This window comes from Crocuta crocuta, unplaced genomic scaffold, assembly GCF_008692635.1.
Source record: "Crocuta crocuta isolate KB4526 unplaced genomic scaffold, BGI_CrCroc_1.0 scaffold20, whole genome shotgun sequence".
NCBI lineage: Eukaryota > Metazoa > Chordata > Mammalia > Carnivora > Hyaenidae > Crocuta > Crocuta crocuta.
This window is the reverse complement of record NW_027527932.1, coordinates 376,262-403,031: the sequence shown is the minus strand read 5'-3', so window position 1 is coordinate 403,031 and position 26,770 is coordinate 376,262. Positions and strand designations below refer to the sequence as shown.

At 37.1% G+C, this 26,770-nt stretch overlaps 1 protein-coding gene across 1 annotated transcript in view; it reads right to left on the bottom strand.

Moving 5' to 3' along the window:
• CPA6 (carboxypeptidase A6) overlaps window positions 1-26,770 on the bottom strand; it is a 316,507-nt gene that overhangs the window by 25,599 nt on the left and 264,138 nt on the right. Inside the window, exons 7-8 of the mRNA XM_077751832.1 lie at window positions 20,103-20,213; window positions 19,286-19,376 (exon numbers count right to left, since the gene is read on the bottom strand). Coding sequence (XP_077607958.1) covers window positions 19,286-19,376; window positions 20,103-20,213 — 202 coding nt within the window. The remainder of the gene's footprint in view (window positions 1-19,285; window positions 19,377-20,102; window positions 20,214-26,770) is intronic.

Here is a 26,770-nt window from a genome sequence, read left to right as displayed (position 1 = left end):
GAAACAGGCTCCAGGCTCCGAGCTGGCAGTCAGCACAGAGCCCGACGCGGGGCTCGAACCCACGAACCGCGAGATCATGACCTAAGCGAAAGTCGGACGCTTAACCGACTAAGCCACCCAGGCGCCCCAACCTCAATGATTTTAAACCTTGTAAGGACAGAATCTGTTGGATCTTTCTCTGCTTCCCAGGTGCCCAGCACAGGGTGTAAAACAGAATGCATGCATGTTGCTTTCTAATGCCCCATTAGAATACACTGTCCCAGTTTTACTTTTACCATTGCTTAGGTATCATATTAAGCATTTGGGAGATAGTTTTATAATAAAATGTTATCTTCTTTTAATCCTGTTTTTGATTACTAGGAGGTTCCCCATTTTATCATGTTGGTTTATTTTCATGAATTATGACTTTTTCAAAATTTTAACTTCTAGAGTCTGGGAATTTTTCTTCACATTTTATGTGGACTCTTAAAACTTATTTTTATTACTAAATGTTAAAAAGAAAAAAAAGGGGGCGCCTGGGTGGCTCAGTTGGTTAGGCGTCCAACTTCGGCTCAGGTCATGGTCTCACGGTTCATGTGTTCGAGCCCGCATTGGGCTCTGTGCTGACAGCTTAGACCCTGGAGCCTGCTTCAGATTCTGTGTCTCCCTCTCTCTCTGACCCTCCCCAGCTCATGCTCTGTCTCTCTCTGTCTAAAATAAATAAATAAATAAATGTTAAAAAAATTATTTTTATTATGAATGTTTAAGTGTTTATATCAAAATACTAATAAAATCTTTCTGCTATATTAACTGCAAAATTTTTCTTGCATGGTTGCTTGCCTTTACTTTGGTTTCTTTTAAAAAACACTTAGTTCCAAGTATGATAAAAATGAGGCCTTTTCGGTTTGATTCCCATGTTAGGAATATGTATTAAGATTTAGCATCAAGTTTATAATATGTGAATTTTTGCTCCATGACTGCAACTAAGTTTTATAAGTAAATATTGGGTTCAGTCTCACATGCTCAGCTGCTGACAATGTGGGAAGCTAGTGGGGACTGTGGTCGGGTAGAGCAAGTAAGTACTGTCTGAAGGTGTTCTAATTCAAAAGGTAAGAAAACCATTCTGTCTGTTAAACATAATATATTCTGAAGGCTGTTTTGTAACCCTTGATCTGAAATTTTTGGGTCTGAAACTTATGAAAGAACTATAAAATGCTAGATAGCTTCGCTTTATTATGAAGTAATCTGTTACTTTATTTATTTACTTTTTAATTCTTTTTGAATTTTTTTTTTTTTTTTTTTTGAGCAAGAGCGAGAGCGAGAGTGAGCATGAGCCAGGGAGAGGCAGAGAGACAGAGGGAAACCCAAAATCAGAATCAGGCTCCAGGGTCTGAGCTGTCAGCATAGAACCTGACACAGGGTTTGGACTCACAAATTGTGAGATCATGACCTGAGCCGAAGTCGACCCTTAACCAACTGAGCCACCTAAGTTCCTGTTACTTTAAAATTAAAAGATAAGCATTAAAAAGGAATAAAACAAATATCATGACACCTAGTTATTATAAATGCCATCTATTTAAAATAATTTGTGGTAACTATTTTTTCTAATGAGTGGAATTTTCTTGATTATGGGTTTATTTTTATTATTTTTTATTTTGAAATAGCCAATATGGTTATGAGCAAGATTTGTGTGGTCAGCTTCTGTTCTTTCATAAAACTTCAGATAAAAATCATTTTAGCTGCAACAAAAAAAATTGAAGATTTAAAAAAAGGTAAATGTTAATTTAAAAACAGCATATACTAATTTAGTTTGCTCTATGATTATGGTCTAATGGAAGTTTCCTAAGTTTTCTTTTCTCCTAACTCAGAAAAGTATATGTCAGAGTTTTGGAATATTTCTTTAGCCAGGAATTTTATCCATTTACATATGTTTACCAACTTGTATAAAGCAAAAAAGAATGTTTGTAACTATAGTGAGCAATACAGTTTTGCTCATATTATCTGATGTTTGCCAAAAGAAGAATAAAAGATGTATGAATTTAAAAAAACTTAGTTCCTTATACAATAAAGTTATATTTACATTTAGAATTTGGTATGGTTTATGCAATGGTTGTCTAAAGATGTAGATAAGAATATTCATAGGTCAGAATTTTATATTTTGAAAGCAATGCTTTCAAATGGGAAAGTGTAATTTGAATACAAATATCTACCCTCAACAATCCGTTTGATACAGAGTAGCCAAAATAGTTATCTTAACAAGTTAGTTAGATCATGTCACCTCTCGACTCAAATTCTCTAGTGGTTTCTCATCTCATTCAGAGCAAACTCCAAAGTTCTTAATCCTGGACCTGTAACAGCTTGCCTCTGACCACTTCTCTGACTTCTTCTTTTTCCTCTCTTTCCTCACTCTTCATTCCTCACTCAGCTCCAGACAAATAGCCTTTTCTTGCTCTTCCTTAGACACATCAAAGATGCTTCTAATTTGGAGCCTTTACTCAATTGTTCCCTTTACCAGCTTTTCCCCCAAACCTCCTTTGCTCTCAAGTCTTGTATTATCAGATTGGTCTTCCCTATACCACCTAAAACTACCTCACCCACGCCTGCCCCTGGCACTATTACTTGCTTAGTACTATATATTTTTCCATAGCATGTCTAACAACCTGATTTGTGTTGTTGAGTGCAATATTCCCAATAACGAGCTCAGCAAAATAGTAACTGAATAAATGAATGAATGAATATAGTCATGCATCTGATAACTTTTGAGATAACTATAGAAAATGTGTTTGGCATTTTTTTCTTACACTGTAGAAGTTTTTCTTACAACTTAAAAATTGTGCCATCATTAGTATCAGTTATTGCCACAGTTTGAATTTTTGTGTCCTCTCCAATTCATATGTTGAAATTCTAATGCTCCATGTGATGGTATTAGGAGGTAGGGCCTTTGGGAGGTAATTAGATCACAAGGTTAGGGCCCTCACAAACAGGATTGGTGACTTTAGAAAAGAGATCCCAGAGAACTCCCTAACACCTACCACTATGCAAGAACACAGTGAGAAGGTGTTATCTATGAACCAGGAAGCCTTCAGTAGACACTGGCGCCATGATCCCGGACATCCCAGCCTTTGGAACTGCCAGAAATGAATGTTTGTTTTTACAGGATACCCAGTCTTTGGTGTTTTGTGTTATAGCAGCCCAAACAGACTAAGACAGTTATTTCCCAGGCACCTAATAGCCTCTCCTGGAGTGCTAGGGTGCAGCATTTCACTAGGATTGTTTGTGGTTTGGGAAATGCTGTTCTGGAAGACAGTATAAAGGCACGGTGACTACCCATGAGTCTCCTGTCATCACTGAGCATAAAAGAGCTTTTCAAACAATTACAAAAAGTGGCAGATAAAAAGAGTATCATTGTTTTTCTAATTCTGCACGTATGAATAGCATTTAGAAGAGATTGTTTAAAAACTTTTTTTTTTAAAAAAAGAAGATTGTTTTAATAACAAAAGTTACTTCAAAAGGAGTCTGGATTAAAAATAAGTATATGGATTGGAAAGGAATTGAGAATCTGATAACATGGAAAATATTTAATAACATTAGTGACCCCTAAGGAACATAATGCAATAAAGCTTATGAGATGTTAAAAACAAGTAGTAATGAGGACTCAAAAATTCAAAGCAGTTAGATATAAATGAAATCTATGAAAAAAAATAACATGACTTGCCAAATGCAAATGATACAGCTGGAAGAAAATTAGAGAGATGTAGTTTGTTTTTGGTGAGCTCAGAAATTAAATAATGCTGAAAAGCAACCAGCATAGTAGAAAAAGAATTAGCAGATAAAAGCTTTAAAAACCTGTCTTGTATGCATGCCCAAGGCAAGACTGGAGGCCTCCTAACTATTGAGCGGCGTGGGAGGGTTACCTGGTGAGCAGATGCAATAAACTTACTGGACTTAAAAAATCAGTGCAAATGAAAAAAATCAGTATCTCAGTGTCCCAGGAGCTGAGGGATTGATTCTGCCACCTCCATCATACCTCACTTTAAAAATGTCATTTTTAGGGGCACCTGGGTGGTTTAGTCGGTTAAGCGTCCGACTTTCGCTCAGGTCATGATCTCACGGTTTGTGGGTTTGAGCCCCGCGTCGGGCTCTGTGCTGACTGCAGAGCCTGGAGCCTGTTTCAGAGTCTGTGACTCCCTCTCTCTCTGACCCTCCCCTGCTCACGCTGTCTCTGTCTCTCTCTCCTAGAAATAAATAAAACATTTAAAAAAATTTAAAAAAAATAAAAATGTCATTTTTATATGCTACTTAAGTGACTTTCAACAAAATAAATTATTTGTAAATGGCTTTTACTTTTTGTTTGTAACATCATCTTTAAAAGTTCAACAAAGATATTTATTTATTTCTGATGTTGGAATAGATGTTACAAATAAACTGAGGTATTGTCCCTCACATACAGATTCTTACATATTTATCCACAAGAATGATTGGAAATAAAACAAAAATGTATCATTTTGTGTACATACACTCTATTGGTACTACACATTATTTAATCTGTGGTTACAAAAGCTCATGGGTGTGTCTTGCATAAGAAGTGAGAAGGGTAAAATAGGGAGGTGGAGTTTTGCAGATAATATTTGGATTAGAGAAAAAAAGGATGTATGGGTAAATTCACAAGTGATAAAATAACTCTTTTAAATGGCGTATTAACTGGAACATATATATTTAAATAGCAAGAGAAGAAGATAAGAGCTTTTTGTGTTTTCTTTAAGTCTTAGAAGGATTTTCGGTTTAGCCTTTTGATTCTCTATCCTATAAAGAAGGAAGTTTGCAAAAATATGTCTAAGGTTGATTAGTTAAAGGGGCATGGAAAAGAATTTACAGTACATTCTTTATACAAGTAATACTAAGGAAATAGAAATAATAAGCTGTTAATATGTCTATTAGACATATTATTTTAGAAACCAAAATAGTATGAGTGGTAAATGACTATGACAAGGTGGGGTAGTACCGAAAATGAAAACAAAGAACAAGAAAAACTGTACTGAATGTCAGAAAAAGCTTATGAAATGATAAGAATTTTTGGCCAAGGTAAACCATGAGAGACTCTTGAATGCTGACAAAAACTGAGGACTGATGGATGTGGGGGGGAGGGGGGATGGGCAGGGAGGAGGGCACTTGTGGGGATGAGCACCGGGTGTTATGTGGAAACTAATTTGACAATAAACTATTTGTAAAAAAATAAATAAATAAAATAATAATCCTCAAAAAAAAAAAAAAAAAAAAGAATTTTTGGCCAAGGTAATAGATGTGGACTAGAAAATGAAATGTTATGAGAGATTATGCTGGCCAGGGTTTCATGAAAGGGCACAGAATCCACTTCAGCTAGTTTAAACAAAGGGGATTTAAAAAAAAGATATAAGGTGTTAAATGGTTTTCAGAACCATAGGAAAGAAACTCTAGTTTGAACCACCTTGGATGACTTCAAGAGGTATGATGCAGGTTACCAGGAGGGCTCCTCCCTTTTCAAAGAGGAGGAAGCAGTATATTCAGGGAAGAGTCAGGACGGGGAAGCTGCTTCGGATACACCACAGACCTGCACCATGGTGCAAGACAGCAGGAACAACAGAAGCCACAACAAAATGACTTATATCTTACTTTCCACATTCTAAGTCTCACATGAGGGCACCTAAAGGGTAGAACCTAAATCATACTCAGATCCCTAGCTGTAAGTAGGTCTAGGAAATGCAGTCTTTATCTTTTTTGGCCTCAATAGTGCAAGAAGTCTATAGAAAGAGGTTGGAATGGATGGAGACTACCTATCCATGACACTCACTAAAGATTTCATTAGAAGAGAAACTTAGAAAACATCTAAAGTAACAACAGAGAGCTGGATCAAGATAGTGGAGCAGAAAAATCCCAAGTTCACCTTCTCCCACAGAAACCTGAAAAACTACAGTACATACAGAACAACCCCTTTCTGAGAATGACCCGAGGACTTGCAGAGCATATTTTATATAACTAAGGGTATAAAGAAAAAGCAACATTGAGGTGGGCAGGAGGGGTGGAGAGGCTGTCTAGTTGGGACCCACAACTCTGATCCAATGGTCTGCAAATGGGAGGGATATCACAAGTAAAGATGACACATGAAACATGGGGGGGGGGGTGGAATCTGAGCCCCATATTAGTCTCCCAGACTGGAGGGCCTGTATTAGGAAAATGAGCCCCTATAGTGTCTAGCTTTGAAAACCAGTGAGCCCTATTTCTAGGAGAGCCAAGACAGTAAGAAATTTAGATTCTGCTCTAAAATGTCATATGCACAATCTCACTCCAAGGCTCAGCCCAGGGGTAGCAGTTTGGAAAGCTTATGGGTTATACATAAAGGAGATTCACTGACTGTGTCCAGGAAGGGCAGTGATATGTTGGGACTTTCTTCAGGGATGGAAGTGCTAGTGGGTGCCATTTTTCCCCCCACTCCCTTCTACTGAGCTGTCCTGGTGTTGCTAGGCACCATTTTTGATACTCTCCATCTGGCACCACTCATCCCACCCCAGTTTTCCATTGCAGACTCACCCTGCCCAACCTGCCTGGTCAGTGCTCCTCTAAGAGGCCCCCTGCCCTGCCACACCCAGTAGGCAGCCTTAGCCAGTACTGGTACCCCTCCCAGGAAGCCCCCAGCATGATGGGCCAGCTCCCACACACTGAAGTACCTGCAAAAGTTCTGATCATATCTCACAGTTACATAGTCAGAGGCCTGCCCCACCAACAAATTCACCTGCAGCTGTGGGGCCCTACCTAGCCTTATAGCCAGCTGCACCAGGAGCCAATCACACACACTAGTGCACCTACAGCCATTGGGCTTAGACCTCACAGACAGCCACACTGGGGACAGCCCCACACACCAGCAAGTTTATAGCAACTGCAATCCAGCAACAGGGAAGGCATGCAGCCTACACGGGGAATACCCTTGAAGTGCCTGGCTTAAGTGACCAGGGGGGTTGCACAGCTGGACTCCATAGGACACCTTCTACCTAAAGCCACTCCTTCATGAATGGGAGATGTCACTTATCAACCTAAAACATAAAAACAGAGTCTGGCAAAATGATGAGACAGAAGAATGTGTTCCAAACAAAAGAACAAGACAAAACTGCAAGAAAAAGACTAACCAATATGGAGGGAAACAATCTACCAGATAAAGAGTTCAAGTAATTTTTAAATTTTTTTTTAACGTTTTATTTATTTCTAGGAGAGAGAGAGAGAGACAGCATGAGCAGGGGAGGGTCAGAGAGAGAGGGAGTCACAGACTGAAACAGGCTCCAGGCTCTGAGCTGGCAGTCAGCACAGAGCCCGACGCGGGGCTCGAACCCACGAACCGCAAGATCATGACCCAAGCGAAAGTCGGACGCTTAACCGACTAAGTCACCCAGGCGCCCCTAGAGTTCAAAGTAATTTTTATAAAGATGCCCACCAAACTCAGAAGAATGGATAGATACGGTGAAAAATTCAACAAAGAGATAGAAGACATAAAAAAAGAACAAATCAGAACTGAAGAAAACAGTAACTGAAATGAAAAATATGTAAAAAAGAATCAACAGTAGATTGGATGATATAAAATGGATCAGCAATTTGGAGGATAGGGTAGTGGAAGTCACCCAATTGGAAGAGCAAAAAGATAAAAAGAATTTAAAAAATGATAGTTTAAGATACATATGGGACAACAACAGGTATAATAACATTTGTAATATAAGGGTCTCAGAAGGAGAGAGAGAGAAAGAGGGATAGAAAATCCATTTGAAGAAATAAGAGCTGAAAATTTCCCTAACATGGCAGAGAAAATAGACATACAAGTCTAGGAAATACAGAGAATCCCAAATAAAATGAACCCAAAGAGAGCCACACCAAGACATATTAATATCAAAATGTGAAACATCAAAGATAAGGTATCATAAAAGCTGCAAGTGAAAAACAACAAGTTATATACAAGGAAAACCCCACAAGACTATAAGTTGATTTTCAGGAGAAACTTTGCAGACCAGAAGTGAGTGACACAATATAGTCAAAGTGCTGAAATGAAAAAAATTTACAAGTGAGAATACTCTACCCAACAAAATTATCACTCAGAATTGCAGGAGAGAGTTTGCCTAACAAGCAAAAACTACAGGAGTTGATCACCATTAAAACTGGCCTTACAATCAATGTTACAGGGACTTCTTTAAATGTGGGGGGAAAAGCCATAGCTAGAAATAAGAAAATTAATAAAGAAAAGCTTTCACTAGAAAATGCAAGCATAGTAAAGGTAGTAAGTAGATCAATCATTTATAAAGCTAGTATGAAGGTTAAAATACAGACTCAGTTATATCTACAATAATTAGTTAAGAGATGCCCCAAAAGATGTAAAATATTATATCATATACACAAAATATGGAAGAGGGAGTAAAAAATTTAGTGCTTTTAGAATATGTTTCAATTTAGGTGACCATCAGCTTAAAATAGACTGCTATAGACTGAGGATATAATATATGAATCTCACGGTAATCAAAGGCCAAAAACCTGACAGACACACAAAAAATAAACATAAAGGAATCCAAAGATCAATACTAATGAAAATCATCAAATCACAAGGGAAGAGAAGAAAATAAGAAAAGAACAGAGAAGAACTACAAAAACTACCAGAAACCAAGCAACATGAGAATAAATATGTATGTGCCAATAATTACTTTAAATGCAAATGGACTAAATACGCCAACCAAAAGACATATAGTAACTGCATGGATTAAAAAACAAGTCCCATTTCTGTGCTGCCTACAAGAGTCTCACTTCAGGCCTAAAAAACATACAGACTGAAAGTGAAAGAATGGAAAAAGATATCCCATGCAAAAGGAAGTGAAAATCTGGGGTAGCAATATTTATATCAGACAAAACAGACTTTACAACAAAGGTTGTAATGCCAAAGAAGGGCATTACATAATGATAAAAGGATTAATTCAACAAGAGAAGATAATACTTGTAAATATCTACGTACTCAACATAGAACAACAAAATACACAAAGTAACTACTAACAGAAACAGAGGGAGAGAATGACAATAAGACATAATGGCAGCAAACTTTAGTACCATACTTATGTCAGCGGCTAGATCATCCAGACAGAAAATCAATAAGGAAAATTGGCTTTAAATGACACATTAGATCAGATGGATATAAGGAAACACACACACACACATACACAGAGAACATTCCATTCCAAAACAGTTGGAGAATGAGAATGGAGTTGAGAATACACATTATTCTCAAGTTCACATAGAACACTCACCACGATAGTTCACATTAGTTCACAAAATAGGTCTCAATGAATTTAAGAAGACTGAAATCATATCAAGCATCATTTCTGATCCCAACAGTATGAAAGTAAAAATCATTTACAAAAGTAATACTGGAAAATAACACAACATGATACTAAATAACCCATGGGTTAATCAAAGAATCACAGAGAAAAAAAATACCTGGAGACAAATAAAAATAGAAACACAATGTTCCAAAATATATGGGACAAACAAAAGCAATTCTTTTTTGTTAAATTATTGTTTTTAACTATTTTATTTATTTTTGAGAAGTGTAAGTGGGGGAGGGGCAGAAAGAGATGGACAGAGGATCTGAAGTGGGCTCTGAGCCGACAACAGGGATTTGAACTCACAAACCACAAGATCATGGTTGAACTCAGTGTGGGGTTTGAACTCACAAAGATCATGACCTTAGGTGTAGTTGAATGCTCAACTGACTGAACCACCCACGGTGCTCCACAAAAGCAATTCTAAGAGGGAAACTTATAGTGACACAGGTCTACTCCAAGAAACAAGAATAATCTCAAATAAACAATCTAAAGTTACATCTACAGAACCAAAAAAAAAGAAAGAAACCTCAAAGTTAACAGAATGGAAGTAAATGAAACCAAGACTGAAACTGAAAAAAAAGAAAAAACTCAATGAAACTAAGAGCTAGTTTATTGAAAAGATAAACAAAATTAATAAAACTTTAGCCTGACTCATAAAAAAAAGAGGGCCCAAATAAGTAAAATTGGAAATGAAGGAGAAGTCATAATGAATATCACAGAAATACAAATAACCCTAAGAGGCTACTAGAATAATTATACACCAACAAATGGGACAGCATAGAAGAAATGGATAAAAACCTTACAATTTCTAAAAATATACAGTGTTCCAGGACTGAAGCAGGAAGAAATAGAAAATTTGAACAAACTGATTACTAGTCATGAAATTGAATCAGTCATCAAAACCTTCCAAACACACAAAAGTCCAGGACCAGACTGCTTCTACCAGATGAATTCTACCTAATTTTAAAGAAAAGTTAACATTTATTCTCAAACTATTCCAAAAAATTGAAACTATACAAACTTATTCTATGAGGTCAATATTATCTTGATATCAAAATCAGACAAATACATGACAATAAAAGAAAATTTTAGGCCAATATCCCTGATGAACATAGATGTAAAAATTCTCAACAGAATATTAGCAAACCAGACCCCACAATATATTAAAAGGAACATACACTATGTTTAAGTGGGATTTATTACAGGGATGCAAGGATGGTTCAATATCCACAAATCAATCAACATGCTATACCACATGAACAAAATGAAGAATAAAAATCATGGTTATCTTGGGGTGCCTTGATGGATCCATTGGTTAGGCATCCCACTCTTGATTTCAGGTTAGGTCATGAACTCACAGTTCATGAGTTTGAGTCCTGTGTTGGGCTCTGTGCTGACAGTGTGGAGTCTGCTTGGGATTTTCTCTTTCTCTCTCTCGCCCTCTCTGCCTCTCCCCTACTTACTGTCTCTCTCAAAATAAATAAACAAACTTTACTAAAAGAAATCACAGTTGTCTCAATAGATGCAGAAAACCCATTTCATAATATTAAACATTCATTTATGATAAAAACTCACAACAAAGTGGGTGTAGCGGCAACATACCTCAACAAAATAAAATCCATACATGACAAATCCAGAGATAACAGTACATTTAATGGTGGAAAGCTGAAAGTGTTGACCCTAAGATCAGGAACAAGACAGTGATGCCCAATTTTAGCACTTTTATTTCAACTGTGGCTAGTTGAAATTCTAGCCACAGCAATCTGACAAGAAAAAGGAATGAAAATCATCCAAATTGGAAAAGAAGAAGTAAAACAGTCACTATATTTGCAGATTCCATAATACTATATTTAGGAAACCCTAGAATCTCCTTTAGAAATGATTAGAACAAACGAATTCAGTACAGATGCAGGATAAAAAAATCAGCATACATAAATATAGCATTTCTATAAATTAATAATGAATAATCAGAGAAATTAAGAAAATGATCCCATTTACAACTGCATCTGAAAAAAAACTAGGAAAAAAACTAATGAATGAAATAAAAGACCTATACTCTGAAAACTATAAAGACACCAGTGAAAAATATTGAAAATAACACAAATAAATCCATGATCATGGATTAGAAGAATTAACATCGGTAAAATGTCCATTCCTTCCAAGGCAATGTAGAGATTCAATACAATTCCTATTGAAATTCCAATGACTTTTTTTTTTTTTGCAGAACTAGAAGAAATAACTTTAAAATTTGTATGGAACCATAAAAGACCCTGGGTAGCCAAAGGAATCTTGAGAAAAAAGAACAAAGCTGAAAAATTTTAAACTATGCTACAAAGGTACAATAATCAAAACAGTGTGGTAGTGGCACAAAAAATAGATACATAGATCAGCAGAACAGAGAGTTCAGAAAAAAACCCATGCTTATATGAACAATTAATCTTTGACAGAGGACGCCAAAATGTACAATGTGGGAAAGCCAGTTTCTCCAATACATACTGTTGGCGACATGTTGGAGACATGTTGTCGGACAACTATATGCAAAAGAATGAACCGCTTTCTTCACATATAAACATAAACTCAAAATGGGTTAAAGAGGGCAGCATTGGTGGGATGGCGGTGAGCATAGCTAACGACTTAAATGTAAGACTGGAAACCGTAAGACTCCTAAAAGAAAACATAGACAGTAAGGTCTTTGACTTCAGTCTCAGCAATATGTTTTTGATTTGTCTCTGTAGACAAGGCAAATAACAAAAGTAACAAAAGCAAAAATAGGCAAATGGGATGATAGCAAGATAAAATTCCTTTGCATAGTGAAGGAAACCATAAACAAAATGAAAAGGTAACCTACTGAATAGGAGAAAATATTGGTAGATACACCTGTTAAAAGGTTAATATCTAAAATATAAAAAGAACTGATATAACTCAACACCAGAAAAATTCTGATTAAAAAAATGGGCAGAGGACCTGAATAGACATTTCTCCAAAGAAGGCGTACAGATGGCCAAAAGGCACATGAAAAGTGACTCAACATCATTAATCACGAGGGAAATACAAATCAAAACCAAAATATGATATCACCTCACATCAGTCAGACTGGATAGTGTCAAAAAGACAGGAAATAATAAGTGTTGGCCTGAATGCAGAGAAAACAAATGGGACCCTTATGCTCTCTGGTAGGAACACAAATTGGTTATAGTCACTATGGAAAACAGTATGAGAGTCCTCAAAAGATTAAAAACAGAATTACCATACTTATCCAGTAATTCTGATTTTGGCAATTTATCTGAAGAAAATAAAAAGACTAATTTGAAAAGATATATGCACCACTATGTTCACTGCAGCATTATTTACAATAGGCAAGGTACATAAGTAACCTAAATGTCCACTGACAGATGAATGGATAAAGAGGTGGTATGTATATACGTATAAATAATAGACTATTACTCAGCCATAAACAAGAATGAAATCTTGCCACTTGTAAAACATGGATGGAGCTAGAGAGTATTATGCTTAGTGAAGTAAGTTAGGGGAAGACAAACACTGTGTGATTTCACTTTCATTTGGAATATAGAAAACAAAGCAAATGAACAAACAAAACAAAGTAGAAATAGACTCATGGATACAGAGAAAAACCTGGTGGTTGGTAGAGGGGAGGGGAGTGAGTGTTGGGGGAAATGGATAAAATAGGTGAAGGGGATTAAGAGGTGCCAACCTCCGGATATAAATTAAGTCACGAGATCTAGACCTACTAATGTAGGCCATATGGTCAATAATGCTGTAACAACTCTGTATGGTGACCGATGGTAGCCAGACTTACGGTGATCACTTTGTAATGTATATCAATGTTGAATCACCATGTTGTACACATGAAACTAGTATAATATTCCACGTCAACTACACTCCCCAAAAACGTAAGTTCACCAAAGTGATGACATTTGAGAGGAAAAATAAAAACAAAACAAAACAAAACCCCAACGAAACCAGAAAATTCAGTAAGAAACAGGTCTTCCCACATTTTAGCATTCATTGTCAGCCCTCCCTAAATATCAAAAGAACTATTACAGAAAGATTTGAATAAGAACATTCGGGAAAAGAGGTAGCAGTACCTTGAAGCTGTATACTTTACTCTGAAGCTGTGATAGGACTGCTCCTGTGGTACGACTGCTTGTAGGAGTCGGCAAATTAGAAAGCAAGTTGTCTGGCAGCGTAGGTGGTTCTATACGAGCAGATACAGGGAGGGTTGTCGCAGAGAATCAGAGTAAGGATAGAAGGTCTTAAAACTATCATTAAGAATCGAGGCCTAAACTAATTCTAACTGTGTTAAGGTCTAAAATGATAGTTGGGTTTTCTGGCAATATGACAGAATTGTGACAAACACTGTGATAAAAGCTCCCGCTATCAACCCCTCTGAATGTTCAACAAATCAATTTAAATACACATCAGCGTTCTCAAACACGTTCCCCCGGGAACACACATGAAGAGGGGTTGGGATAGCTGGCACAAAAGCTGCAGCCACTCTTGGGGTGTCTGCTGGCGGAGAGTCTTGTTTCATTTGATGGCTACGTGTCGTAGAGGCAAGGGATCAGGATTTGGATTCGTAGTGTGTAGGAAAGGGGAATAAGGGCCCGGCTACACCTGGGCCCTCAAAAGGTAATACTTTCAATGAAAGCTGCAAAAAATCTGCCTCCACGGGAAGATACCAAGTTCCATCTGGAGGAGAATTTCTTCCTGGAGAATTCATAATCATATACTCGATATCATAAGCAAATTCAAACTACCTGCATGGTATGAAGTGGCCCAACATCAAAAACAACACCTGGAAACCTTCCTCTCCTCTCTTACCAAACATTCCCAACTTCCCTGTTATCTACATTTCATAATTTTGGTTAAAATTTTATTAATTTCATTTCATTACTAACTTGATAATTTTATTAATATTTTGATACCTAAACTATTCCTTTTGCAACCTCACATTGTTTAACTTTTTAACAAAGTGAAATGACCATTCCTGGCAAGCTGATCCCTAAAAGGTCAGGTATAATGGCTTAAAACAGGGTCAGTCAGACTTGGCTTCTCACCGTGGCTCAACTTGTATATAACCTGAAGTAAGTTTCCTAATTTCTTAGAATTTCAGTTTCTTCATCAGTTAAATAGGGATAATAATAGCATCTACCAACGAAAGAATAATCTTGAGCACTTAGCACATGCTTGTCTCATAGTGAATCCTTAATAAATGTTAGGCAAAACAGATATAAATAATAACAATTATATAAAAAATACATTAAAAAAAACACCAGTGAGCAAACCCCATATGATCAAAATTTCTAAATCTCTAGGTTTCTATACCCTTTACTTTCTTTATAAGAAACACAACTAAGCATAATAACTTATATTAGTAGATTCACTAATTCTGAGCCAATCTTGCATTATTGGAATAGATCTCACCTTGGTCTTTTAATTTTTTTTAATTTTTAGAGAGAAAGAGCACGTGTGTGTGTGAGCAGGGAAGGGGCAGAGGGAGAGAGAGAGAATCTCAAGCAGGCTCCACACAGAGCCCTAATGCAGGGCTCAATCCCACAACCCTGGTATCATTACCTAAGACAAAATCAAGAGTTGGACACTCAATCAACTGAGCCACCCAGGCATCCCAGCAGGCACTTTTCATTCCCCTCTCTCCCTAGCCCCTGGCAACCGCTAATCCACTCTCTGAATCTATGGATTTGCCTATTCTGGACATTTCATATAAACAGAATCTATGATATTATTTGTTGATTGGATTACTTCATTTAGCATAATGTTTTCAAGTTTTATCCATGTAGCATGTTTCAGTACTTATTTTTTTATGGCCAAATAATATTGCATTATATGGATATACTTATCTATTCATTGGGTGATAGACATTTGAGCTGTTTCTACTTTTTGACTATTATAAATAGTGCTGCTATAAACATTTGTATACATGTCATTGTATGGATGAATGTTTTCATTTCTCTTAGATACATATGTAGAGGTGGAATTGCTAGATCATGTGGTAAGTCTGTATTTAAATTTTGAGTGATATTAAAAAGTCTTCCAAAGTGGCCACATCATTTCACATGTCCACCAGCAAGTATGAGAGTTCTAATTTTTCCACAGCCTTACCAACACTTGTTATTGTCCAACTTTTTTATTATAGCCATTGTAGTTGGTGTGACATGGTACCCTGAAGTGCATTTGATGTTGAACATCTTTTTATGTGCTTATTCCTATTTGTATATCTTCTTTAATGAAATGTCTGTTAAATCACCTGTGCATTTAAAACTGAGCTGTCTTTTTTCATTTTTGAGTTGTAAGAGTTATTTTAACATTCTAAATAAGAGCCTGTTATTAGATATGTCATTTGCAAATACATTCTCCCATTCTGTAAGTTGTCCTAATAGCAATTTATGGTTAGGCAACATTGAATTACTCAGGGAAAAAGCTTAAGTATGGATATCATCCAAAGTCTTTACCTTTCTTTCTTCTGGATTTATTCCAATTTGGAAGCTGTGCTCATGGCATTCTCTAAAAGAGTGCATAGAGGAAGGAGAAAAACCCCACAGTGCCTAGCAGAGAGTATGTGCTCAATTAACTTTGGCAAATGAATGAATAAAATATATATATTTATTCTTGGTTCCCACTACTACTCTGACTTAATGAATCCCTCTGCGGGATCCACTTTTAGAGCGATAATATGCATTTCATGGCCTGAACGCCCTCTGGGGGAGCTATGAAGTATTGAAAAGATATATCTGTTTCCATGTGTATGCTCTATATTGAATGCACTGAAGTGTAACACTGTAATATGGGAGTCTACAGATTCTTCATGGTAAAAAGCATTTTCATGTCCTACTCTTTGAGACTCACTGAGAAAGAAACAGCTGTTTTTGTCAGTGCAATGTTGACTCTATAGTGTTTTCAATGGCCCTGGGCATTCTTAGGTCATTTATACTGTGACTGTTTATTTGGAGCTTCACTTAGGGACTTCACTTACTTCTAGACGCTTGACCTAAGAGTGGTTCTCTCAGTGAGGTTCACTGTCCCCTGGACCAAGCAAATAGCTGTGGAGAGATGGTTCTGATGCTGCGAGGAAGGTCACATCTACCCCCTGCCACATCAGTTGGACCCCCGTGGGACACCTTGGGGGAAGAGAGGGTCCCAGCCGGGCTGTCTGCATTCCCACACCACTTACAACAAGCTACCAATGTCATTTTGCAACTTACTTTTGACATAATCCCCTGGTACATCTGGAGTGCTGACTCACACGAAGAATCACAATGATTCAAAAATGGGAAGAATAAAAGGAATTCTGGTTAGGACTACGGATAAAACTAAGAAATCAATGAAGGCATATGTATGAAGGAAACAAGCTGGGTAAAGGAAAAAGAACAATGGAAAATAAGACATTTGTAACTGGATATAAACAAGAGTCTAACTTTACACAGGCAGAGCCGGCCGGCCTGCTAGTGTTACTGAGCTGAGTTACCCATCCGGCGCACTCACTCGGCTGGGATGACTGTGGGCATCACTTGTATGACATCATATGTATGCAGGTATCTGCCAACTAAAGAAATGGGACACCCTTGGGGCGCCTGGATGGCTCACTTCGTTAAACATCCGACTCCTGACTTCAGCTTATGGGGGGCTTTGGGCTGACAAGACAGGGCCTGCTTGGGATTCTCTCTCTCTCTCTCTGTCCCTCTCCCACTCATGCTCTCTCTCAAAATAAATAAACTTTAAAAAAAAGAAATAGGACACAGTTATGAGCATGCTAAATGGTCACATCAGAGAGGGGGAAAAGTTTTTTTTAAAAATTAGTGGTCTTAGGGAGTTAACGTAAAAGAGCTTTTTGTCTCAGTCCAGATAGAAGAAATTTTTTTAAAAATCAAGACAGCCATCAATAATAATATTTGATAGTATTTACACGATGCTTTTTCTTCCCTCATAAGTGGTAACACATTTAAGCTTACCTTATGGCTCATCAGGGCAAAATCCTCCTGAAGGAAAGAATTACTTTAACAAACAATGGACCTGAGGCTCAGAGATCAATGGACTGTTCTGCAGTTTTGGGGGAGAAGAGACAGGCCATTGATGTTTAGATCCCGGTTTGGGACTAGGACTGAATTAGGTATTAAACATATGTAAATTCCTGGGGCTCCTGGGTGGCTTAGTCGGTTAAGCGTCGGACTTTCGCTTAGGTCATGATCTCACCGTTTGTGGGTTCGAGCCCCGCGTCGGGCTCTGTGCTGACTGCCAGCTCCGAGCCTGGAGCCTGTTTCAGTCTGTGACTCCCTCTCTCTCTGACCCTCCCCTGCTCACGCTGTCTCTCTCTCTCTCTCCTAGAAATAAATAAAAATATTTAAAAAAAAACATATGTAAATTCCTTTACTTCCTATGAGACTGCTTTGAGGTGGGTGTTGTTACAAATGGATGGGTAAAAAAATCACCCAAATCACTGAGTATCAATGGTAGTATCAAACCCTACCTGTCATATTCTAGAGCCATATTCTTGTCAATTTTAATTGATTAAGGGAGGTTGCCTGGAAAGGACGTATGGAAGGAGTCTAAGCCCACGTCCAGCTGCTCTGTCTCATGCGAGTAGGAGGGGAGAAGCAGCATCTAATGCAGAACCCAAGGGATCACAGAGTGAGTGATTTGGGGACAGGCCTCACTTCCCAGGGACTAACAGAAGACTTCGTTACACAATGCTCTGTGTTAGGCTGCATGCTCAACTTGGGGCTCGAACTTATAACCCTGAGATCAAGAGTCACATGTTCTACTGACTAAGCCAGGCCGGTGCCCCTACAACTGCCTTTTGATAATACTTTTCCTTCCCTCCCCTCATAGTGAGGGAAACCCAGAGTGTGTCACACCCCAAAATACTCCTCTTTGACATACAAACTGTTTTGCGCTGAAGGCAGTTAAGCAGGAAAAGTTGTCTCTGCCTCCTCCTTTCTGTCCAAAGAGAGGATATGAATTCTTTCATTGGAGACAGACTCTTCTCATCCCAGAGACAGCACCACAGCAATGTGCCAACGAGCCCTACTTCCTTAGCTGTTTCCTATACATTTACCTTCGCAAGCCAACGCCGTCCTTTGTGCTGTCATCTCTACAAATTCATTGAAGATGCTGTATAGGCCAGAGTTCTAAGTTGCCACTTCGAGTTACTTTTCACGAGGTTTTTCCCAGGTGACACATGCTACCCACGTTAATAAACTGTTTTTCTCTTGCTAATCTGCCTTTTGTTTAAGAGCTTCAGCTGAAAACCCAAGGTAGGTAGAGGTAAAGTTTTGCCTCCTCTATACTAGCTATGGCTAATTATCTCCCTCTTCTCCCCCTCTCTAGTACCTACCTGCTTCTTTATTTTGCAAGAATTTCCTTCCTTAAAATGACATCCTCTCTTTTCTTGAAACATATTAGTGAAGCATGGAATATAGCAGAAATATATCTGGCATGCGAGTGATCAACAGATGTAGGATATCTCAGATAGGTAGATTCTAGACAAGGATTTGGTAGTTTTGATTGTCATAGACAGATGAAGGCAGGATCAGAGTAACTCTCACTTTCTCAATGAAAGGATGAAAACATTTAACCAGATTTATATTACAAAACACAGTTCCTGTTTTAGTTTCTGACTGTTAAATATTCCTCAGTTTTCTGCTGTGTTTAAATTTTAAATTTTTAGGATTGGGTTGAGAGATTTAAATTTTTGATATCTGCATAAATATCACTTTCATTTTCTTTTGTAAAGTATAGCTACCATGTATATATATCTCTGTTTTTCTCTATTAGATTCTCACATACAGAAAACCAGTAGTCTTACACTGGAATCCTGATGGGCTCAACATTTTTGAGAGAGAAAGCTGTAGAAGCCTCTGGATCTGAATCCCAGTTAGTTTCCAACTTACCGCACCATTTCACTTTCCAGTTACGATTGGCGTCAGCTCCACGGCAGTGAAACCTTGAGTTCCTCGACCTTGTTTTTCTCCAAAATCGATCCTAGATGCAATTAAGAAAATAGGTGCAGAAAAGAATACTTAAAAGATTATCCACATACAGTTAGCAGCTGTGAATGAATCGCAGCACTGCAGGGAGAGCTCCTGGGGAACAGACCAATCCAGGGAGAAGAAAGAATAGAATTAGCAATAGAGACCCGGGTTCACGCTCCAATTTCTGTCACACACTTGTTATCTCTTAGCTGCTCTTGGCCTATTTCTTCACAGGCAAAACTGAATAAGCTGGACTAGTCTAGTGATTTTTCACAATTTCTCTGAAAGGAGAAATCTTTACTTACATGAAATCTTATGCAAGGACAAACATAAACAGAAGGTTGCTGCTATGATGGGAGAGGGAGTAAAGTAGTTCTGGAATCATTAGGCTGTCTGCCTACCAAGCTTCCTTCCTCTTCTATAACTGTTTTCTTTTCTTTTAAAAAAATTTTTTAATGTGTTTTTTTGTTTTTTTTTTTTTTCTGAGAGTGGGAGAGAGACAGCATGAGCTGGGGAGGGTCACAGAGAGAGGGAGACACAGAATCCAAAAGAGGCTCCAGGCTCTGAGCGGGCTGTCAGCACACAGCCCGACATGGGGCTCCAACTCACAAACCCTGAGATCATGACCTGAGCCGAAATCGGACGCTTAACCGTCTGAGCCACCCAGGTGCCCCTTCTATGACTGTTTTCTATTTATTCCATTTCTCTTTTCAAATGGATAGGCAAAGCGACTTACACTGGTCCAGCTAAAGTGGTATCCATCAACGTTAAATACAGGCATGATATAGAAATACAGATGATTCAACATTTTCCTCATGATTGGGTCACTCCTATATGTTAGAAGAGCCTAAAAGACAAAGGTGAGATTTTTCTTACAAACTGATCCCAAATACAGATTTAGAAAAAATATATCAAAATCCTTCCATGGGAAACACTATACAGTTCTAATATGAACTACACTCTGTAACATCATATACTATTTTTTACCTAAAATATTATTTTTAAAGGTTTTTGTTTAAATTCAGTTAGTTAACATACAGTGTAATATTAGTTTCAGGTATACAATATAGTGATTCAACACTTAAAAAATTTTTTTTATATATTTTTGAGAGACAGCAGGAGTTGGGGAGGAACAGAGAATGGGAGACATAGAATCTGAAACAGGCTCTAGGCTCTGAGCTGTCCGCACAGAGCCCATGAACCATGAGATCGTGACCTAAGCCGAAGTCTTAGGTCCCTATGGAGTGGGATTTCAAAACAATTCTTTTTGGTACCTATTTGTCCATGTATAGAGTATCTTATAAAAACATAGGAAATTTGAAAATGGCTGCCTCTGGGGAGGGGACTCATGGGAAAGAGAATTACCTTTAATATTATATCTATTTGGATTGTTTGAATTTTTACCATATTAAAAACAAAATTAAAAGAATTCTTAAATTATATATATACTGCCTTAGAAAATGTACCACTTAAAATTTCAGTCTTCTTTTACATACAGTTAAGATTTCTGAACCCATCATGAACAGCATCTACATTTATTTAAGAATGCTGTTCATAGAGAATCCAATATATTAGAAACTATCACTATGTTAGAAATAATGAAAATATAGGGATACGCTTAAGAATATAAGAGGTAAATACAATTTTATTCAACACAATTTAAATATTTAGGGGTTTAACACAAGTTGACAAATGTAAACACAATTCTCTCTTCTCCTTTAAAGCTCAATTATAACTTTTTGGCCACATAGCTTCGGTAGAACTTTCATATAAGCTTGAATTTCTATTAACTATCTTATGGCTCAAACCAGAAAATTCCTGGTATATAATTGTTCATACCCTAGAATTTTTATTTCCTCTAATTACCAGAAATTCTCCAATACCTGGGGGAGGTCTACAGCTGGGGACGGCAGAGACAGAGCGATACGGTTAGTCTGTCCCTTCCACTAGGCTGGGCAGCTGTGGCTGTCTGTGCCACACCAGTGAGGAAGAGAGATGAACGGCGAGAGAACTGGGGCAACAAAGCAAGAAAGAAAGTGTAGGAAAGAGTCATGGTCATTTCTCTCCCTTCCTGCTTAGCACTGGGAACCGCAGCTCATTTTTCTCAGTCTAAACATGGGAAGTCTCACATTTTCCAAGCACGGGTCATGTTAGCACCTCAGCACCAGACTATGCTGGAGACCTGAACGGGAAATTTCTCAGCTTCTCCTGCTTTCTCCTCGTCCACTGCAAGTGCCCATCATGCTTTTGTATTTAAAAGAATACTGTTAACTTCCTTCTTAGAAATCACAATACACTTTAAACAAACAAAAAAACAAAGAATATTACATCTATGTGACCACCAACTACATTTTGGCGTATTTATTTAATCTTTTATTGTTTTATTTTTATTTTCTTAAAGTTTCTGTGTTTTAAGAGGGAAACTGTGTGTGTGAGTTGGGAAGGGGCAGAGAGGGAGAGAGAGACTCCCAAGCAGCCTCCATGCTGTCAGTGTGAGCCTTATGTAGGGCTCAATCCCATGAACTGTGAGATCAGGACCTGAGCCAAAATCAACAGTTGGATACTGAACTGACTGAGTTGCCCAGCCATTCTATTAAATCTTTTAAAAAGAAGTTGAGACTTTACAGATAAAAGCAAAGCTCCCTTGGGGCGCCTGGGTGGCTTAGTCGGTTGAGCGTCCGACTTTCGCTTCGGTCATGATCGCGCGGTTCGTGGGTTCGAGCCCCGCGTCGGGCTCTGTGCTGACTGCCAGCTCAGAGCCTGGAGCCTGTTTCAGTCTGTGACTCCCTCTCTCTTTGACCCTCCCCTGCTCACGCTGTCTCTCTCTCTCCTAGAAATAAATAAAACATTAAAAAAAAAAAAAAGTAAAGCTCCCTTTTTCTCACACTCTAATCCCATTTTCCTCTCCTCCACCAAAGTAATCACTATCCTTTTACATTATCATTCCCATGCATATATAAATATATAAATACATATATATATACACACACATATATATAATATATAGATATAGACATATATAAAACATATATGTCTATATATAGAGAGAGATCTATATAGATTCAGGAATATATAATATTGTGTATGCTTTGAAATTTTATGCAAATCATTATGTATCAATCTACAGTCTACTTTTCTCCCCAGTATTTTTGACACTTAAGTTTATTTATTCATTTTAACTACACAATGGTATTCAATTATTGATAAATACACAATATACTGACTCCTTATTTTGTTGATGGAGAATTAGGTTGCTTTGTTATAACACTGCAATGAACATTCTTGCACATTTCTGCTAGATATATGTGAGTTTTTCCCTTTTTACAATTTTAATTTTCATTAGTTAACATATGGTGAAATATTGGTTTCAGAAGTAGAATTCGGTGATTTATCACTTATATACAATCCCCAGTGCTCATCACCAATGCCCTTAGTACCCATCATCCATCTAGCCCATCTCCCACCCACCCCCTTCTGTCCACCCTCCATTTGTTCTCTATCATTAAGAGTCTCTTGTAATTTGTTTCCCTCTTCTCTAGCTCCCCTTCCCAATAAGTTCATGTTTTGTTTCTTAAATTCCACATATAAGTGAAATAATATATTTGTCTTTGCTTGACTTATTTCGCTTAGCATAATACATTCTAGCTCCATCCATGTCATTGCAAAAGGCCAGATTTCATTCTTTTGGATTGTTGAGTAATATTCCATTGTATATAATATACCACATCTTTATTCATCCGTTGATGGACATTTGGGCTCTCTCCATAATTTGGCTATTGTTGATAATGCTGCTATAAGCATTAGGGTGCATGTACCCCTTTGAGTCTGTATTTTTGTGTTCTGTGCATAAATAGCTAATAGTGCAATTGCTGGATTACAGGGTAGTTCCATTTTTAGTTTCTTGAGGAACCTCCATACTGTTCTCCAGAGTTGGCTTCACCTGTTTGCATTCCCAATGATAGTGCAAGAGAGTTCCCCTTTCTTTGAATAGTTGCCAACAATTGTTTCCTGTGTTAATTTTAGACATTCTAGGGCTATGAGATGATATCTCATTGTGGTTTTGATTTGTTTTTCCCTGATGATGAGTGATGTTGAACATCTTTTCATGTGTTAGTCAGTCATCTGGATGTCTTCTTTGGAAAAGTGTCTATTCATGTCTTTCTTGATTGGGTTGTTTTTTGGGTGTTGAGTTTGACAAGTTCTACATAGATTTTGGACACTAAACCTTTATCAGATATGTCGTTTGCAAGCATCTTCTCTTACTCTGTAGGCTGACTTTTAGTTTTGTTGATTGTTTCCTTTGCTGTACAGAGGCTTTTTATCTTGATAGTTCATGTTTGCTTTTGTTTCCTTGCTTTTGGTGATGTGTCTAGTAAAAAGTTACTGTGGTGAGGTCAAAGAGGTTGCTGCCTGTGTTCTCCTCCAGGATTTTGATGGTTTCCTGTTTCACATTTAGGTCTTTCATCCATTTTGAATTTACTTTTGTGTACGGTGTAAGAAAGTGGTCCAGTTTCATTCTTCTGCATGTTGCCATCCAGTATTCTCAACACCATTTGCTGAAGAGAATGTCCTTTTTCCACTGGATACTCTTCCCTGCTTTGTCAAAACTGAGTTGACCACATAGTTGTGGGTCCATTTCTGGGTTGTCTTTTCTGTTCCATTGATCTGTGTGTCTCTTTTTGTGCTAGTACCATACTGTTTTAATGACTATAGCTTTGTAATAGAACTTGAAATCTGAAATTGTGATGCCTCCAGTCTTTTTCTATTTCAGAATTACTTTGGCTACTTGGGGTCTTTTGTGGTTCCATACAAATTTTAGGTTTATTCTAGCTCTGCAAAAAATGCTAGTGGTATTTTGATAGGTATTACATCAAATGTGTAGCTTGCTCTGGGTAGTATAGGCATTTTAACAATGTTTGTTCTTCCAACCCATGAGCATGGAATGCTTTTGCATGTCCTCTTCAATTTCTTTCACAAGTGTTGTATAGTTTTCATAGTATAGATCTTTTACCGCTTTAGTTAGGTTTATTCCTAGATATCTTATTGTTTTGGGTGCAATTGCAAATGAAATTGATTCCCTGATTGTTTTCCCCTGCTGCTACATTAATGATGTATAGAAATGCAACAGATATGTGCATGTTGATTTTATATCCTGTAACTTTGCTGAATTCATGTACTAGTTCTATTAATTTTTTGGTGGAATCTTTTGGGTTTTCTACATAGTGTATCATGTCATCTGTGAAGAATGAAAGATCGACTTCTTCCTTGCAGATTTGGATCCCTTTTATTTAATTTTGTTGTCTGATTGCTGAGGCTAAGAATTCCTGTACTATGTTAAATAATAATGGTGAGAGTGGACATCTTTGTCTTTTTCTTATCATAGGGGAAAGGCTCTCAGTTTTTCCCCATCAAGGATGATATTAGCTGTGAGCCTTTCATATATGGTCTTTATAATGTTTAGGTATGTTCCAGTCATCTCTACTTTGTTGAAGGTTTTTATCCAGAAAGGATGCTATATTTTGTCAAATGTTTTTTCTGCATCTATTAACAGGATATGATTCTTTTTATTCATGTAGTATATCACATTGATTGATTTGTGAATATTGAACCATCCCTACAGTCCAGGTATATATCCCACTGGATCATGGTGAATAATTCTTTTAACATACTGTTGAATTCAATTTGTTAGTACTTGTTGAGAATTTTTGCCTCCATGTTCATGAGGAATATTTGCCTGTAATTATTTTTAGTGGCTTCTTTGGTTTTGGAATCAAGGTAATGTTAGCTTTGTAGAATGAGTTTGGAAGTTTTCCTATTTCTATTTTTTGGAACAGTTTGAGAAGAATAGGTATTACGTCTTCTTAAATCTCTGGTAGAACTCTCTTGGGAAAGCATCTGGCCCAGGACTCTTTTTTGTTGGGACAGTTTTGATTACTGTTTTAATTTCCTTGCTGGTTATGGGTCTGTTCAAATTTTCTATTTCTTCCTGTTTCAGTTTTGGTAGTGTGTGAGTTTCTAGGAATTTGTCGATTTCTTCCAAATTGTTGTTTGTTGGCATATAATTTTTCATAGTATTCTCTTATAATTGTGTTTCTTTCATGTTGGTTGTGATCTCTCCTCCTTCCTTTGTGATTTATCTATTTCCGTATTTTCTCTTTTCTTTTCGAGAAGTCTGGCTAGGGGTTTATCAATTTTGTTAATTCTTTCAAAAAACCAGCTCTTAGTTTTGTTGATCTGTTCTATTGTTTTGTTTCTATATCATTTATTTTTTCTCTAATCTTTATTATTTCCCTTCTGCTGGCTTTAGGCTTTATTTGCTGTTCTTTTTCAAGGTCCTTTAGGTGTAAAGTTAGGTTACATATTTGGGATCTTTCTGGCTTCTTCTTGAGAAAGGCCTGAATTACAACATATTTCTTTCTTAGGGCTGCATCCCAAAGGGTTTGTGCTGTTGTGTTTTCATTTCATTTGTTTCCATGTATTCTTTCAATTCTTCTTTTAGGATGTTAACCTCCATGTATTTGAGGGTTTTCCACATTTTTTTAAATCTTGTGGTGGACTTAAAGTTTCATAGCATTGTGATGTGAAAATACGCATGCTATATATCAATCTTTTTGTATCTGTTGAGGACTGATTTGTGTCCCAGTATGTGATCTATTCTGGAGAATGTTCCATGTGCACTCAAGAAGAATGTGTATTCTGCTGCTTTAGGATGAAATGTTCTGAATATATTTGTAAGTCCATCTGGTTCAGTGTGTCATTCAAAGCCATTTTTCCCTTGTTGATGTTTTGCTTAGGTGACCTGTCCATTGCTGTAAGTGGAGGTGTTAACGTCCTGTATTATTACTGCATTATTATCAATGAGTTCTTTATGTTTGTGATTTATTTATTTGGGTGCTTCCAAGTTGAGAACATATTTACAATTGTTAGATCTTCTTGATGGTTAGACCCCTTAGAGAGTTATGACGTATCTAGGAATGGATTTACTGGGCCATGGATTTATATGCCTTCCATTTTACTAAATGGCATTTTAAACTTAGTAAATACTCTCATCTGCAATGAATGAGAGTTCCCATTATGCTACAACTTTACCAACCCTTGATATTGTTAACCTTTCAGTTAAAATGTAATGGGTTCATGAAATCATGCTTTTGTTTTACTTCACATTTCTCTCATTTCAAATTAAATTGAACAGCTTTGATATATATATATACGTATATATATATACACGTATATATATATATACATATATATATACACAAATTAGTATTTCAAATGAAATTGAACAGCTTTGATATATATATGTATATATGTATATATGTGTATATATGTATATATATGTGTATATATATATATACACACACACACACACACACACATATATGGTTCTATAAATTGCTCACTTTT